The following is an 18,988-nucleotide window of genomic DNA, read 5'->3' on the forward strand; positions in this document are numbered from 1 at the left end:
AGTTTGCATTAGTCCCTGTCTTGTTTGGGGTAGTGAGGGAGGGCAGCTTTGCTGATTTCAAAGTGGCTGTGCCCTGAAACTGCTTCCACAAGCAGAAAGTTCTTGGTTATTAGCCCATACGTCTGCAGACTCAAGTTCCCACGGGAATGAACGGCATTCCACGGAGCGTTTAACTCCGGGCTTGGAAAGCTGGTCGATCTGTCCCTATCTCAAACATACACTCAGAAGCAACAGCCGCTGTCCGCCCCCACGGTGTCGGGCATCCTGCAGTTTCTGACCTACTGTCTCTCTGACAGTTGGCACAATGCCCTGGCAGGGGAAGACGCAACTCTGGGCTGCGAGAAAGCTAGCACAATCAAACCTGAAGCTTTAACAGCCCGAGGCTTCACAGTTCTCAGAACCTTTCAGAGCTGTGCGAGCGGTCCTAAGGGCTGCAGGCACATAGGGCTCAAAAGATGCTGTTTTGCTAAGAGTCACAGGACCCATGTTGCTAGAGGAACCAGCTGGTTTGGCTTCACAAAACAGAATTCTGTCTTAGGCCCGTATAGCGCCTCTCACGCCAACGTACTTCACAAACTACACCATATACCACTATTTCATCCCTGAAATGCAGCCACTTCTGGGAGGCAGCATAGCAGTAAGGTGGACAACCAGCACACTGCCCTACAGTGAGGGGAGGAGATGTTTTGGGAGATCAGTCTTTCCCTCCCCCACAAACTCTTCTGAAAAGCACACTGGTCCAAATTCTGCTCTCATCCTCATGGCCGGAAATCCAGAGCAACTCCAATGAAGTCGTTCAATGGAGCCACTTTGGATTTATACACGTCAAAGAGCAGAATTTGGCCCATTATGTTGTTATGGAGGATCATTCTTCACTTCGTCAACTGTCAGTATTTTACTGCACACATAACAGTTCAGTTTCTTTCACAACACTGCTGGGTGCATCAATGCATTCTAAAAGACCACTGTAAATGCCTTCATTTTCCAGCAGGTCAGAGATACATGGCCGAGTATTCAGTAAAAAGAAGAGAAATAGAGTATTCAATTTGTTTTTCTTTCTGGTAATTTTCTTCGATTCAGTTCGCCATGAATAGGCGCCACGAGATCTTTAACATCCAAGGCTTTTAATCTCTCATCTGAAGGACTCACGCACTGAGAAAACTTGTGCTGAGTTCACTTGTCTCAGAAAGGTGAAAGATTGAGTCAGCCTGTGCAAGGCCCTTTATCAAAGGGACCTGCCTCAAATGATTCCTGCTCTGAATTTGACCTGCTGCATCTTTAAATTGCTGCAATCCGGTGGTGAATATGGTGAAGCTGAACAGGCACATGCCAGGGTATGCTATGTGGCCTCCATGCCCATCACCAAGGTATCTTATGGAAATTTCAGTCTAGAACTTTTCCTAGGGGGAAAGAGAAATCAGTCAATTAACGGATTCTAGACGGGGATTTGCTTGCAATGGAAGTGAAGTCTTAGGTTCATCCAATGGAGTGGACTGAAAGGCTGAGTGCTCATTTCACAAGTTCAGTTGTCCCAAGAAGAAAATAAAAGAAGAGAGAAATGCCTTGACTTTAAAAACAGCGATATTTGCCTGTATATTCAGTGAAAGGAAGACAAGGAGAAAAATACCCATTAACAAACAGCCCTCCTGCATTCCTAGACTTTAGCACATTCTCTCATCAGGAAGTTCTGGAGACCCAAACAGAGTCTCAACCCAAAACTTGTGAATCCTGCCCATCCCCTTCCTGGCTTGTGAAACAGTCAGGAGCAACCGGCACCGGTCCTGACTGAAACCGCCAACGCCTCACACAGAAAAGGAATTTTCCTTTCCTCCTTCAAACGTGCAGTAGCCCAACCAATGCTGAAAAATCCACCCTGGACACTTCAGTCCTAGTCAACTACCGCCCAGTATCAGACCTCCCGTTCCTGAGCAAGCTCATAGAGAAGGTAACAGAAGGCTGACTACTAGGTAATCTAATATTCTAGACCCAGCACAATCTGGATTCAGGCCAGGACATGGAACTGAAGCCACTTTAGCAGCACTGATGGAAAATCTCCTGCTGTCAATGGATAGAGGGCAGACATCCACTCTCATCCTCCTGGGACCTCTCCGCAGCATTTGACATGTGGACCACGAGATTCTGCTGTCCCGCCTGAGAGGTGTGGCAGGGTTCCAGAGTAATGCACTAGGATGCTCTGGGTCCTTCCTGGAGGGAGGCACCCAGCGAGATGTGATGGGGAACTGCTCCTTGTGATACTTCTGAGCCTGAGTCTGTTTAAGCCTGGGGTGTCACCCCTGAGTCAGACAGTGAGAAGAGTCATCAGAGGCAATTACCTGCAGGTCCTGGGATAGGCTCCATGCCATTCAACAAGGTTTCAGCCAATCCACAAGCAAGGACCCACCCAGGTGTCCCCAAGGCAAGTATACAGGCTCCTAAAGGAAGCAGGTTCTCCAGTCTGCTTGACGTCACTACCTGGCCAGAAGCATTCCCACCGCTGGTAGTTTCAACAGACTGTCCCTGCTTCAGCGCTTGGCTCCTGCTCTACCCATGCCTGTTTCCATGCCCCTACTCCAGCCTGCATCTGCTCCTGCCTCAGCCAGCCGCCTGGAGACTCTGGCATGCCTCCACCACCAGACCCCTCGCTTGTTAAGTTCCATCAGGACCCATTCTCTCTCTGGGCCTTTACATGCAACCACTAGGTGAACGGGTCAGATGATATGGACGCAAGTGCCGGCAATATGCAGACACACAGCTCTACTTACCCTTCGCCACACACGACCACACCGCTACCACCAATATAGCCCAGTGCTTGGATGAGATCAGCTCGTAAGTGAAGAACAACTGGCTGAAGATGCACCGGAGCAAGCCAGTGGTGGGAAGAGGAGAGCAGTATGAAGAGTTCACAGCCATAGTGCTGTCTCCTTTGGTTCAAGGTACACATCCACAATTGGTCAGTTCAGTTCCTAGACTCGGAGTGCTCCTGGATTCCTCGCTGATGCTAAGCAATCACACAACAGCATCCATGAGTAATGCTTCCTCCATTTCCAGTTGGCTAGGAGACTCCATCCCATCCTGGCAGACAATGACATGCTATTCACACCGTAATTACCTCTTGGCATGACTACAGCAATGTGATATACTTGGGCAGAAAGCCTGCGGCACTTTAAGGAAACTCCACCTAGTAAAGACACCTTAGCGCATCTCCTCAGAAACACAAGCAACACAGAAACCACGAGCACGTCAAACCTGTCCTCTACTCTCTACACTGGTTTCCCAGAAAATAGCAAGTCAAGCTCAAGGTCCCTGTCCTTATCTCCAAGGCACTCCATGATCTGGGCATAGGACAGCTAAATGATTGTCTAAAGCTCAGGGATGCTGACTGGTCTACAACTCTATTCCTCAGGCATGCCGGAACTCCCTGCAAGAAGGGTAAAGCATGTCTGTGTAGCAGACAGAAATGTCTTGGGAACCAGTCTAAGACTGCGGAATGAACCTCCCCAGGAACTACTGACCATCACAAAACTACGGACCATCACAAAGCTCCCCACCTTCCACTCCAAGTCTTCGACCTGCCTTCTCTACAACAAACACGGAGAAATGTGTATAAAAAACCCCCAAAAGCAACAACCTCACCAAACCAAGAAGTGTCCACTGCACACCTCTTCCACTGGGGAGGGGACGAGAAAACAAACAACACATGACAGACATCAATCACGTTGTTTGCTGCAATCTAAGAACCTATGCAAAGAATAAAAGGCTGAGTGCTCATTTTAAAAGTTCAGGTGTCCCAAGGAGAGAACAGCAGGACAGGCTGTGAGCATCACTGCGAAGGCTACAAAGGGTGCATTGGGGGGCGGGGAAGAGAATCTACAGTTCCCGAGAGAGAAGCTGATGGTAAGAGAAAACTAGTCCTTCATTTTAGCTAGGGACAACGTTATCGGTTAACAGCTCAGCCTCGTTTTACTTTGATATAGAAAAACATTTGGTTTTTATAATCATTTCTCTTCCTTCTTTTAAGCCAGGCACAGCTGCCTTCTCTATGTTTATATACAGCACATCGCTGGTGAGGTACAGTGTATTTATAGAATCTTTCCATCTGGTTTCCCCTTTGTGCTGGAGACGGTTTTATTAAAATAACAGCAGTAAGACACCGAACAGGGAGGCACAGGGGCTAACAAGCCAGGCTTTGAAGCCCGTTACTCATTAATATACAACAAATCCTGAGAGATGCCAGCAGCAAAATTTGAATGTATTTCATCCTCAGTTGAAAAGATCTCCCAAACAGCTCCATGCGGCCAGCGGACTGGCTAGGGATTAGAAATCAACACTTCCTGATTCTAGTTTGATTTTCAGTTCTGACCGGCATCACACCAATGGAAAATCATACCCATAGCCAATGTTCATGTAGAACCTACAACGTTGCACTTTTGCGGCACAGCCATTTGAAGAAGCTTGATGAGACAAAACAGAATTCGGACATCCCCACAAGGAGGATGCCCCCCCAGTCTGGGTTACATATCTGGAAGGAAATGGAATTATAAGACTATTGGTATAGGGGTATTGCAACCAGACAGCTGGACTGACAGCCTAATCCTGGCCCTGATGAAGTCAACAAGAGCTTTGCTACTGACTTCAATAGGATCAGGGTTTGGCCCTGAGCACTTACCTAATTCTCCATTTCTTCTCATCTTCACATTGGATATAATCCTGCTATGTGAAAACACCCCTAGACACAACCCAGGTCTAGCCCCTGCAGGAACATCTGCTTTGGATTCTCAACCTCCATTCTCCCCCCACCTACACACACACACACACATACCTCTGCTGCGCCGCCTGCTCCGGGATGGGTCCGTATAAAACGTTAGCTGGGGGTCGTTGTCAGCCTCTGTCCCAGAATCTCCTTCAGGGTTCAGAAACGCTGAGCCAGCTACAATTAACAGATGACAGAATCACTTCCAACAATTGCACGTTTTCCCCCCACCTCTGCCCCCGTCATATCCGCCTGCCGTCTCTCGTTGCTGTTGTTACTTGCACTGCAGAAATGCCAGAGATCAGGGCCTCATTGCGCCAGGTGCTGTATAAACGCACACTAGGAGTCAGCTCTTGCCCTGAAGAGCTTACCATCTAAATAGACAAGGGGTGGGAGGGGAAACAGAGGCACAGACACCTGCCCAGGTGACCCAACCTCAGGATCTTTTGAGCTCTGCCCACCGCTATCACCAATGCTGGCTCTTAAGTGGTCAGAGGATGTTGCTATAGGTAACACAAAGTGCTCCCTTCCCCTACAGAGGAAAATCATGAACTCTACCTTGGGGACCTGCCCTGTTTTCAGTCCCCTGCTGTAGATGAACAACGCTGCTATTTGTACTGGTAGAGCCTACTGCTGCTGGAAACTGGGGGACTGTGGCTTTGCCTGCACATCACCGGATGGGGTGGGAAGGCAAAATCCTCGATCCGACAAGGCCTGAGCTCCGCTGGTGAACAGAACTCCCCACAGCCTCCCCCAGCCCTAGGGAATCACAGGGTACCTCGTGCTTTGTTATTGATCCGCTTCCGCTGGCTACTGGAGGTGTGAGACAACAGGGTAGCCTGCTGGTGGTTGGAGTCCACAGGGCTGGTAGCGATGATGTTATCCTTGTACTTGTTCATCAAGGACAGCTTGGCATTGTCGCTTCCTGAGCAGGAAGAATTTAAGGCAAAAACTTTCAGAGAAAAGACAAAAAAAGGAGGGAGAGAGAAAGAGAGAGAATTCATTTCTCAGGATCCAATTCCTTTCCCAGCATCTGGGTGAGAACACTAGTGACACCTTGGATGGTGCCCGGCCAGTGAAATTGACCAGGGTCCCTATGGGGGACAAGAGAGCAGGGGCTGAAACTGAGGTTTCTTCCACTTCAAAGGTGCATGGGCTGACAAAATTGGTTCAAACCAGGCTCTGGAGAGCCCTCTCCGTTCCGACCAGCAGCATGCCCACCTATTGCAGCTCCACAGCCCTGCCAATGCATTGCTACCAGGATGAGATCCAACAAGCAGGGAGAAACTCCTTATCTGGCCTGTAGCGTGGAGGAAGGGAAGGAATCACTTGGGAAGAGCCAGGGATGACAAGGAGGAAGGTTAAAGCTCGCCCCATTGAGAAAAACTACATCTTAGGCTGGGTGTTGGAGAAGCCCCAATTCATTCAGCATCATCTTGATGAGTTCTACAGGGCTCAGGTTGAGATTTTCAAAGCTGCATAAGAGATTTTCACTGCACAAACTGGGCAGGCAAATCCCTTAGGCAGATTTGGAAATCTCACCCTTGGACTTCCCAGGAATACAGTTTAGATTCCACCTATACAACCTGTAGCCACTTTGCAACCTGATCAGGGGACAACTATGTTGTCACTAGGTCTTGTGATCCAAGAGAAGTCCCATTTGCATCAAGGTGGTGTTGACACTGAAGACTACTGATGACAATGTAAACATCAACGTTAACTATCTCATTGCTGATCATTTTTGTAAATGGACCCAGTGGTCCTGGGACTGTGGCAGGAGCTTGGGGATGAGGACAGAGCTGGGACAGAATACCACCACATTTTTCCCCTTCCATCTGACCCCTTACTGAAACCTCTGTTCAGGGAGAAGGAAGGTGCAGGCACAGAGATTCTTGTGCTGGAATCAAGGTTCTGCATTTCAGCACCACCTCTTATCTCTCCTATATCACATGCAGTGGAAGATGCGCTGCTAGATTTGGCTGCATGGAGGCCCCAAGCCGTGGCTACAAGAATACCCAGGGGAACATACTCACTGCTGTCCCATGCGTAAGGGAACCCCAAAAGAGGTTGCCCCACACGGCTCTGGGATCAAATCAAACTTGCACGGGAAAGGGGTGCAGAGGAGTATTCTGTGTATATGTATTCCACTGTAGCCCAATGCCAGCAATACACACAGGGAGAGGACTCGGTTTCAGTACTCAGCTGAGCCCATGCAAATAGGAACAGCAAAGCACACGGAGGGTAAACCATTCGTCCCCCAACCTGGTGTGAGATCCATGCCAGACTTCTCATTGCAGCCCTGCAGCGAATCCAACGTCCTGGTGACCTGGCTAGCGAAGTCCTCCCCGCCGTTCATGCACTCGCGCTGCAGGTGGTGACGCAGGTCAGTGATGTCGTACTCATAGCCGTCCAGGATGGGGGTCTCGCGGATGCTCAGCGTGCCGCTGGAGTTGTGGCCTTGCACGCGGGCGTTGCGCAGGCTCTCCCGTCCGTGACCCCCAATCAGGACTGAGGGTATGTAGTGGATTTCGTTGGCCGCCTCCGCGCTGGCACTCTTCTGGGGCTGTGGCACCCGGCGCCGCTTGCACCAACGCCGGCGGGTGTAGAGGATCATCACCAGGCACAGGATGGAGAGCAGCAGGGCAATCATGCCCCCCTAGGGAAGGGAACAGAAGCAGGGTTCAAAGCCACGGCTGGAGGCAGCAGAAATGCAGCCAGCCTCCGGGAGGCAGATCTACATGGACAGAGAGATCAGCGGCTTCTGTTCCAGCTGGATGGCCAGCGCGGCAGGGAATGCATTGCCCAGGGGGAGCGGCAAAGGGGATTGGATGACTTTCACCTCTCGCCCACTAGTCTGACTCCAGGCCGAGCTGAAAGTCACGCCTGCTGCTGACACTATAGTTCGGGGTCTTATACACTTAAAAGGGCAGGTGTAAAAAATTTTAATCCCCAGCTTTCTTACAAGCCCTGCAACAAGCCCTACAGCCGCCAGGAACTGTCACGTTTCCAAACACAGAGTAACAGTGCCGTAAAAATGCCAAATTCCTTCCCCAGCAGGCAGCCCTCCAATTACAAACACTGGGTGCTGGGCTCGGGACTCTGCCCCACCGGGCCCTAGACGCTGTCCTGCTGCACCTTCCTCTCAAGGGTGCAGAGATGGAGCACAGGGAAATCCTACTATGCCACACTCCCAAGCGACCTCAGCAGATCGCCTTTCATGATCAGACCGGGATCTCCAAGCACTTCACAAAGGGAGGGTAAAGTAGATGGGGAAAACTGAGCCTACCTGCACTGGCAGTGCCCATTTAAAACATAGGCCAGTTCCTTAGATGGTCTAAATCATCATAGCTCCATTCAATGGGGCAATGACAATATACACCAGCTGAAGATCTGCCCTTGGGGCCAAAATCATGCCTGGTATAATCAGGAGCAGAATCCACTGGGAGTTCCCTTCAATGGTAATTGTGCCTTCTTAGGCCAGGGCAAAACTGAGCTCTACATTTCCATGGAAACCCCACTATTCCTGGCACAGGCAACAGTCTGAATAATGCATGTGATAATGGCAGCCACTATTGTTTTAGTCTCCTTCAAGCACGCCGGTGTAATGGAAACGGGACTGGAGAAGATGGAAGAGGCAGAGCACCGTCAGGAAATCAGTGGTGTGGGATACACCTCCCTAATAAGTAACAATCGTATGCAGCAGTTCTACCGTGCAGCTCAGCCGGGCACTTTCCAGAGGTTGGTCTATCCACGGGAGAGCTGGGGAACTGGCAGCAGGAAGAGGTGCAGAAATGTTCCTTTTGCTAGAGGGTTTACCTCTGTTTGCTGTAACTTTGAACCTAAGGCTAGAGGGGGTTCCTCTGGGCTCTTTGAATCTGATTACCCTGTAAAGTTATTTTCCATCCTGACTTTACAGAGATGATTTTTTACCTTTCTTTCTTTAATTAAAAGCCTTCTTTTTAAGAACCTGCTTGATTTTTCCTTGTTTTAAGATCCAAGGGGATTGGATCTGGACTCACCAGGAATTGGTGGGGGAAAGGAGGGGGAATGGTTAATTTCTCCTTGTTTTAAGATCCAAGGGTTTGGATCGGTGTTCACCAGGAAATTCAGGACTTCACCAGGTGGAGAAGTCTCTCAAGGCTACCCAGGGAAGGGTTATAGTACTTGGGAGGGAGATATTCTGGGGGGGAGGTAGACAGAGTTTCCCAAATGACTCATAAATAATTTGGGTGGTGGCAGCAAAACCAGATCTAAGCTGGTAGTTAAGCTTAGAGGTTCTCATGCAGGTCCCCACATCTGTACCCTAGAGTTCAGAGTGGGGAAGAAACCTTGACAACAACGTTCCAAAAAACAAAACACAACAATAATCTTCCACCCAGCTTTAAGCTGGGCACACTCTCTCCTCCGTGAGGTGTTGCCCCTTCCCATTGTCTGGGCAGCTGGAGGAGAGGCAGGGTCTGGCCTGCCGCCTTTGCCTTCTCCCAAAGGAAAAGCAAACCTTTCAGCTGGGACTTCTTACCCAGCCCTAACTCTCTTCCTCAGGGACCACGGCAGGAGACCCTTGCTCCCTCTCATTTCAGTCCTTAGCTCCCCTTCTAGCTCTGTCATCACTGAAATTCCCCCTGACCCTTTTTAGCCCAGGCACCCGGCCCCATCTCCTTAACTGGCTCAGGTGGGAGCACCGGCTCTGGCACAGAGGCGCTGGACCCATGTTAATCACAGGGGCCAGCCACCCTGTGACATAGACACAGGATGTATGAGTGTAGGAAACGGGGGGGGGAGACAGGGCCGACAGCACAAGATCATGATCCTTTCAGACATTAACACATGACACTGCCTGCCATCCCAGCAAGACAACCCGCTACTTGAGCTAAAGGGGAACTCCCTTAACTACTGGTAGTAGTAGGGCCCTTAATCTTTCTGTGGAGAAGGTCAATGGGAGCAGAGCTGGGACTGGTTAAAGATTTCCTCCAGGCCCCACTGGAATGGACCTTGAATTTCTTTCACTTGACTTAGCTGTTTGGGTGAGGTGAGGAAACATCGGGTAGTAGAGTGAGCTGAAATCCTGGGTTCTGCTCCCAGCTCCGTCACTAACTCAGTGTCTGATCTTGGGCAAGCCGCTTCACTTCGCTGTACTTCTTTTTCCCCCCTCATCTGTAAAACGAGGGTAGTGCACACCTGCTATGTATAATGTGCTGACTTGGAGTGAATGAATTCCCATGTGAACTGGAAGGTATCTTTTAGACAAAACCATTTGTGAGGGGGATTTGTGGTGGGGGATAATGTGAATGTCCATTTGGGGTCCTTTGCTCTATGGCGCTGTAAATTTTTGTGCAGCACCGGGAGTGCTGTGTAGGTGCTTTGTAAATGTGAATAAATACATCTAATCCCATTTATCCTCAGAGATGCCAGAGTAATTGTGCGCGGGTGGGGGGTTGTTTTCTTGGCTCATTTGAAATGGAAGGAATTCTTGGCAAAAGAAAATAAAGAAAAGTCTGTGCATCACAGCCCTGCATCAGCCAGGAGAGCCTGCGATCATCAAAATACAGAAAGTAGCATATAAATCACAAATCCCAAGAGCCTGGCTTCGCCTCATGGGGAGCTTCCATTCAAACGCAAGGGTAAGTTACTGAAAAAGAACCAAAACTGAAACAGTCCTTAAATCATGTTGATGTATTTTAGTATTAACTCATTTTGGGTTTGGTTTTTTTTTTAAGGAAACAGAATGTTCATGAAAAGAGTCCATGAAGAGTCCATGTTGGCCCGGGGGAGTGAAATCCTGTATTTATAATCCACAGGACTGGTACAGAACAGACAGCTGATAGTTCAAACTCACCCACTCAATGGATCAATTTTAACACTGCCCAGGACAGATACGACTGCAGTCTGTAGGTGCTGGTTAGACACTATGGCCTCAATTCAGCCAAGCCCTTCCACTTGACTTTATGCATGTGCTGAAGTCCAGCCCCCTTCAACAAAACACTTCAGCCCGTGCTTAGTTCCCATTGACTTCAAGGGAACCTAAAACATACGCTTAAAGTTAAGTGCAAGCTTTAAATGTTTTGCTGAATCAGGACGGTAGGGCCAAGCGGAGCCAGCTTTGAAGCAGTTACCTGAAAGCGAGAGAAACCAATCTTCTTTATATATTTCTTTTCATGTAGTCTTTGAAAGCAGAGATCAGATTTATTGTAGGCAAACGCCCCTACTGGCAACTTTTTCAGTGCCCAGGTGGGGGAGGTGATATCTTTTATTGGACCAATACATCTGTCGGTGAAAGAGACAAGCTTTCGAGCTCACACTGAGCTCTTCCTCAAGTCATGTTTCCGGCTGATGTGAGCACTAGCACTCTTAATCTTTGGAGACTGTCCCAGGGGCTCTTAGAGAAATGAAGTGTGTGACTTAACAAAAGACAAGAAAAGACTGGATTGCTATTGACATTACAATAGAGCCTAGAGGGGCCAACTGAGATCAGGGTCCCATTGCACTGTGTACTGTACACACAGCAAGTGAAGCCGTGTCTGCATGGGGCAATTTTTACTGGCAGAATTTTCCCAGTTTAATCATACTGGTATCCATAGCGACAGAATCCTGCCGGTCAATCTCCCTGTATAGACAAGCCCTTCAAGCCAGTCCCTGCCCCAAAATGCTCACAGTCTACCCAGATAAGCCAGACAAAGGGTCCATTGCTGCTGCAGCCCACAGATAAAGCTGGAGAGAGATGAGCTCAATTTTGCTGACTGTGTCGGTCCTCTAAACCTTGCATGCCAAGAGCAAAAAATAAATAAATGGGAGCCAGCTAGCAGCTCCATGTCCATTCTTGGCCATTTTCCCTCTCCTCCTTTTTATGCAATAGGTGATCTTGATAAAATAAAATAATAACCATCATTTGCTCCATTAGGACAAAACATTAAGGGAATTATTGAATGAGCAACAGACGAAGCAGCTGGCAGAGTTCTCTAATGGCCATTATGTGTTAACCCTCTTTCATTCTCAGGATAATGGAGAAGTACTGACCCCTCCCTTCCTTCCAAAAAGAAAAATATCTGCAGATTAAGCAGAGGAGCAGCCACTTAGAGGGCACTGCGGTTAGCTGGGACGTATCAGTCTCTCTGGGTTCCGTTTACTAGCCCCATATAGCCCTCACCATGTCACATCATCACAGGGGTGGGCAACTGATCCCAGCAGAAGAGACATGGTACAGTGGTGCTTAAATGTGGCATCTGATTCCTGAGTGGTCAGTGTGGTTCTGAGTTACTCATTAGCAAGGACATAACCGGGACTCGCATTATGACACTTTTATGCTGCACTGGCCCATTAAGTCTGGGGATCTGGCCATTGGAGAATATACAATGGGGGGGGGGAGCACAGAGCTGGAATAATGGATCTATGCAACACCCTTGCAGGCCCTGGATCTATGCCACCCCCTTGCAGGGAGCATGGGAGAGACAAGGGGGCATAGCTGTAATGCCACTGCACGCTGGCTCTTCTCAGCTGCTGGAACTGTAATATGTTTAGTTGCATTATATCGTTAGGCCACTAGGTGCCCCTCTGTGTTAGAGTTCAAACAGCATGTGGTCCCTGGTAAACAAGGGAGACAACGCTGGCACTCAAGTTATGTAGAAGCCTGTTTGTTTATAACTGCCGTCGCAGTTGTTTCCTTAAATTAACACTTCCTGTTCAAGAAAGAGCATAACCTCATCTGACATGACATGAGCAGCCCGTTGGGTTCCCTAACTTAAGCCTGACAATTGGTAGAATCCTGGCTGGTTCAGAATTCAGGGAGAGAAAGCAACATTTGCTGCTCCCCGACTTTCTGCACCAGTTGGAATTGAGAATCAGGACCCTGCACTCCTTTTCAGGTGGGTACAGGAATCCAGTTCTGGTTCCATCTCCTACCAGCGAATCCAGATTCCATTTCAGGTGGGCATGGGAATCTAGTTCTAGTTTCATCTCTTCTCAGTGGCTATATCCAGACAGCAGAACAATGGTTGCTATAGAAATTCCTAAAATACGCAAAGCCTGAAGCGCTACTCAAATGCTGGCAATTTTAAAACACCCAGCCACAGGTCATAGAATCATAGAAGATTAGAGTTGGAAGATATCTCAGGAGGTCATCTAGTCCAATCCCCTGCTCAGAGTATTCTCACAAGCTGCTCAAAGAAATGGACTCAGCCGCCCAGCACCACCACTCTTTGCAACACAGCTGAATTGAGAGGAAAAACACTCAACATTCAGTTTTAGCACACCACATTATTCTGGTTCCCCTGGCACAAGACCCTTCCCTAGGGTGTAAAGATGTTTCCAGGATGAAATTAATTTGGGGTCAGGGACTAGGGGAAAATAAATATTTAATTTCACATGTTGGTGTAATCATCATCATCTGGCTTTCTTTCTGTTCATTTGGTAATAATCATTTCCTGGGCTCTTACACTCTTCAGTTTTCCACCCCGGAATTTATTTCACCCCAGATACAACTATGACCCGTAAGATGACGTAGCCTCAAGTGGTCATTAGTTAATTCAAACCACACCAACAGGAGAAATGAAATATTCTCAAAACATGCAAGGCCACTTCAGACTGGTTTTCCTGCAGAATCCCACCCAATCAAGGTCTAGCGTAGACACAAGGTTCCAAGCATTACATCATCAGAGCAAGCTCTCATTGGCTGATCTTGAGGGGGTGAACACTGTTACTAAGCAACTGCTCATCATTAGCTTTTCAAAACAAACCCTTCTAAGGTTCACTCCATACCGGATTGGGAGGTCCTGTGCCAAGTATGACAGTCCACGTGACACTAAGCTGAGAGCCCACCAGACTCATAGCACCTGTGACATAATTCATCCACAGGTGAGAAACTAGGACATTAGTTCCTCACTGTACTCCATCTGGTGGCTTTAACAATGGCCTCAGTGTAGAGGCTCTGGAATTTCCAGTCCAATTACGGACCAAATGATTCCCACAGAGAACCCCTGCATTGTGCCAGGTACTGATATACACTGTCTGGCTGTTGAACTAAAGTCTAGTTAACCAAAATATCCTGTGAATGCAAGTCCAATTGCAGTACAGAACATACACCAAGCCTGTAGTGTGTATATGTGTACAAATATACATGCATGCACACGCATACACCACTCCGGGATCTTCTCATTCTCCAGCAGCAGAGACCCCAATCCAGCAAAGGATTTAAGCACTTAACTTCAAACATGTAAATAGTCCCACTAACTTCAATGGGACTACTCCTGTGCTTAAAGTTAAGCATGTGCTTCAGTGCCTCTCTGGATCAGAACCTCGGCATGCAGCCTGCTGCACAGACCATTCATTGCATTACTGAGATGGCAACCCACAGCCCAGTCTGTTCGAAGGCACAGACTGGCTCCCCCACTGAGCTGAAAAGCCCCATTTGGCCCAAGATTTTAGGGATCTCCAAGACCTGTGGACACAAACGGGGCCATGCTGCATTCCATTCCAGAGAGGCACGTGAGGAAAGGGAGCAAAGTGAAATACAGGGGCAAAGCCTGATGGCTAGGAGGCGAGTCACCAGGATCTGGAGTTCTCTGCCATCTGGGGGCCAGATCAACAGCTGGTTTCAACTCGTTTATCTCCGCTAAAGTCCACAACTAGAGTGAAAGCATGGTCCAGTGGAGAGGGCACTGGTCTGGGATTAAGGAAACCTGGATTGAATCCCCAGATCACCCATATATTTCCTCTGCTATCACGCTGCCTAGGAAGGCAGTGTAGTAACATGATATACATTACTAAGGAGACAGTGTAGCCTAGTGGGAGTGGGACTCAAAAGACCTAGGTTCTAGTCCCAGGTCTGTCACTGACCGGCTAGTTGACCTTGAGCAAGTCACATCACCATCCTGTGCCTCAGTTTCCAGTGCTTTGAGATGGACCAATGAAAAGTGCTACGTAAGAGCTAGCTAGTATCACCACCTTGGGCAATCACGTAATCTACCCTATCAGCTCCCCAGTTGTAAAACCGGGATAAGCCTGTCGTGAATTGCTCAGATAGTACAGTGATGAGGGCCACGTAAGTAACTAGGTAAACAGACCAGAGTTCCCCTGATGTACATCAGCTGAGGCTCCAGCCCCTGTGTCAGGGATAATTTTCAACAGTTAACACACGGCTTTCTCAGCAAAAACGGACTAAATGTTTCCAGTTTGATTTTGCCGTTTATTAATTTTTCTCCACTAATCAAGCACAAAAGATGGAGGAGACACTTGGCCTCGGGCTGCAATCTGGAAGAGATATTGACGTTCTCATTAGGGCAGGCTTCATTAAACAGCCTGTAGCAAGCATCAGCAGCCCATTGTCTCCAGCTAATTATCTTCTGCTGGCAAAGGAATTGGTACAATTCTTCCCATCGTTAAAAAAATAATCCACCGCACAAACACTGATCTATACTTTTTCTTTTTCCCCTTTGGCTTCCATTGAATTCTCTTTCCTGAGCTTCTGTGGGGAAGAGGACATGAAGGCATCAGAGGGGGTGGGGGACATGCAATCTGCAATACGCTCAAGGGGCTCGCACTTGTTATATTCCAAGCCCTGTGCACTCACACATGCTAAATCAAAGCCATCAGGCTGTGGTTCCTCTGCTGGTGTCAAGAAAGCAGGGGTGACAAAGCACCAGAGGGAGAAAAGCCTAAAGGGAGGGGGAGATACCATGCACAGGAAACAGATGTCAGGGACCACAGGCACTGTGGGGAACAAAATGGGAGGACTGTTGCATTTCTCTGATTTATGCAGGGTTTGGCCCATTGGATCAGATCACTGGTCCACATACACAAGTCTGCTTCATACTTTGTGGCTCCAATCCTGGGCTATGGCCAAGCTAAGCCCAGTGAGACTGGTGAGTGATAGCTTTTTGCCTCCTGGATTCTGGAGCACCAGGGCAGTCCTTGGCACAAGCTAGAGCAGCCCCAAGGGCTAAGCTCACATACACCACCTGCAATGGTTTCCTATGGAGTCATCCAATTGCCTAGCATAGCTGGAGTGCAATGTGCTCTGGCCACGCCTCCTTTCCCCTGCCCCACCCCCTGCACAGATGGCCACACCCCTACACAGAGGCCTCAAAGAGGACAGCATAGAGATACTCAGCTGGCCCTCCACCTCCAGGCAATCTCCATTACAGCAAGGCTATTCCTTGGGTGGGTGCATGGGGGGAGAGATCCGTCGACTTTGCAGCTCTTGCAGGCTCGCAGAGCTGACGTAAATGAGCCAGAGGAAACACCAGATAGAGCTGGCTGGGAAATAGTTTTCCCATTCCATGAAGAGTTGAGGTATTGAAAAATGTTCCTCTCCCAAACTGGGATGAAAAGTCAAAACCTCAAAAAATTCTGCCAACTGAAAATCCAAAATATTTCCGGTTCCGGCCGCATTGAAACGTTTTGTTTCAATTTCAACCTTTCCCCCCCCCCTTTTCTTTTAAACCTTTGTTTAAGTCTCAGTTTACCAAGCATGTCATTCTACCACACGCCTGGTGGCTGGGGAGTGGCAGCGTCTCGATAGTCATTACTGGTAACCAGCAGCACAACCACTGCATCCACCCTCCAAGGACAGCTCAGCACATAGGCATTTCATGGAAAGGGGGGGAGGAAATTTTCAAACATTCAAACAGGCTCTCAACATTCCCACTGAAAGTCAATGGAAGTTGGGTGCCTGTCGGGTGCCTCCCGCAGAGCGGAGAATGACACCACGCCTTTGAAGGCGAGCCGGCACGTACCATGACGGAGATGTGGAGGATTCTTAGCTCCTCTTCCGCTGACTCAGTCTGGGGCTCTTCAGTGGGGTCTGCACCAGGCAGGCTGGGGGTGCCGTCTTGGTGGTGGATGTGGAAGAGCAACGTGCCGTTCTCCAGCCACTGCTGCCTCCAACGCACCAGGGGAATGTCCTCTGTGTTCCCCGAGATCTCTGGAAAAGGAAACAAGGCTGATGCATGAACACGGCTACAGTACAGAAAACCCACTGGAAATCCAGTCTACCTCTTTCTAGGGAATCAGTACAGTGCAAGTGACCTGCTCCTGGCTGGGTGTATGTCAAGCAGGCTGCAGATTGCAGCCATCTCTCATCTCAGGATCACCACTGTCTGTTTCACTGCATGCTATCAATGGCCTTTATAATCCCAGAGGGTAAATACATGGCAGCTTCCCTCTTCCAAAACTGGGGTGTGCATTAGCTGCCAACTGCAGGTGGATTTACCAAGGGTAACTGCTGAGAAGCCAGTCAGTAACTGCTAGCCAGGTCCATGGCAATTACCACATAAGCCCTATGACCTGACCACGGAGGCTTGCAAAGGACTTAAGAGTGTGATTAAATCCCTGAATGTCAATGGGGAGATGCAACAACAACTCATGTAGGGGTCAAAAGGCAAAATCTGGAGGTTTGTGTTACTTTTATTTTAACATAAAATGGGTCCCTCCCTCCCTTTTTAATTAAATTTTGGGTGAACTCAGAATGTTATTGCCCACAGAAGGGAGGATCTGATGGGAGGGGACAGACAGGGCACAACACTAGGGACAGATTTTTAAAGTATTTAGGAGCTATTGATTTCAATGGGAATTGGGTGTCTAAATATCTTTTAAAACCTGGACCTTAGTCTCTTCCCCTTCTACATCTATGCAGGAGCAGGGCAGAATAAGGACCCAGTGTTCACTCGGGCAGTAGCCAGCGGCACTCCATGGCAGCATGCAAGTCTGCAGGTGTGTACCCCAGACATCTCCACCACACTCATACCCTCAGCAACTGCTGCCCATGGCTCCTTTTTTAGAGCATGCCAGAGTGGCTCTTTGCAGGCAGGATGGCTAACAGCCCCCTCACTCCGCTGCTACTCCTATGCTCCCCCATTCTACCCCCAACACTACATCAAGTATCGCAGATGATGTAAAGTGGCACAGTTCCATAGATCAGAACTCACTATGAGTTAAATGGGCCACACTGACGTACCACGTTGGAGATCTGGCCCTTAAATCTGGAGTGCTGCCTTTTCTCCTAAGACTAGTCTGGGACACCTTCAACTCTGCTTTGGCAGCAGCACCTAGGGGTTTCCATCAGCTTCATTTTGCAGGAGCACCATCCAGCCTGCTCCCAAGGCTGTGCTGCCATCACACATGCACCCAGAACTAACCTTCTAGAGAATTCACCTAAACCTCACTGTGCAGACCAATATGAGCAATCAAACAATGACATTCACAGCCCTAGTGATACATCCTGCAGGACACACAAGCCTATGACTAGGAACTAGCAACCGCGAGCCCAGCGGCCCAACCTTCTTTGTCATATGGCTCAGTCAGTCCACAGACCTAGCTGCTGCATGGGGTGGGGGCTCTCGGGTGTGGGCGCAAACCAGTAAATGTCAGTCACTTCACCTCTTCCGTCTATCCACATATACCCAGCAAAAATGGCAGCTTATAGCGCAAAGGACATATAGCGCACCTCATTGTGGCAGCATAAAGTAATTGCTGGTCAAGATGTGCACCCCTGCCAATTCCAAGGTAAGTATCAGAGCTGCTCGAATGCTCAGCTGCTCTACCATCTAACAGAGGCTGACAAAGAGGCTAGATGGCCTAATTTTACCCACAGCTAACAGCGACTCTCCTTTACCTCCAAAGGGCTGTTACAGGAGCCGAAGGTTGTGATTTCTATTCCCTGTGCTGCTCATGTGTGCTTTAGCTGGGGACTGTGCTTTCCGCATGCATGCAGCCATCGCAGGATGGATGAGTTTTAATCATGATTTAAATTAGCAAGCAGGAAACTACGATTTAACTCATTGATTTTAATCTTGTTTTCCATTTGTACTTTGTAATTATTTTCTGAGAGAAACGTTCATATTCATTGGTTGGTAAAATCAACATGTTTTAATGGTTACAACCAAATATAGCCTTTGCACTAAATGTGGTGCTTATTTTTGCTAACCAGGGGGATACACTATGTCTATACACATTTACTTATGCAGGTACATAGTGTGACAGAGTTCCTCCTCTATCTTGGTGGGTCCTGCGCTTATTGGCGGATTTTCTTGCCTCAGAGATTCACCATGTGGGTTGGGGAACAGCCCAGAGACCTTCCCCTGTGGAAGAACCCACAGTCCAGGTCAATAGGGAGGTTTGGGGGGAACCCGGGCCCGCCCTCTACTCCGGGTTCCAGCCCAGGGCTCTGTGGACTGCAGCTGTCTATAGTGCCTCCTGTAAGAGCTGCATGACAGCTACAACTCCCTGGGCTACTTCCCCATGGCCTCC

General features: G+C 48.7%; 1 protein-coding gene across 1 annotated transcript in view; it reads right to left on the minus strand.

Moving 5' to 3' along the window:
• Positions 1-18,988, minus strand: part of LOC112107425 (astrotactin-1) — a 203,478-nt gene that overhangs the window by 102,972 nt on the left and 81,518 nt on the right. Inside the window, exons 2-5 of the mRNA XM_024201119.1 lie at positions 16,477-16,664; positions 7,013-7,406; positions 5,529-5,675; positions 4,820-4,927 (exon numbers count right to left, since the gene is read on the minus strand). Of these exons, the coding sequence (XP_024056887.1) occupies positions 4,820-4,927; positions 5,529-5,675; positions 7,013-7,406; positions 16,477-16,664 (837 nt within the window). The remainder of the gene's footprint in view (positions 1-4,819; positions 4,928-5,528; positions 5,676-7,012; positions 7,407-16,476; positions 16,665-18,988) is intronic.

The sequence above is a fragment of the Terrapene carolina genome, unplaced genomic scaffold (assembly GCF_002925995.2).
Source record: "Terrapene carolina triunguis isolate 2854851 unplaced genomic scaffold, T_m_triunguis-2.0 Scaffold210, whole genome shotgun sequence".
NCBI classification, from domain to species: Eukaryota; Metazoa; Chordata; order Testudines; family Emydidae; genus Terrapene; species Terrapene triunguis.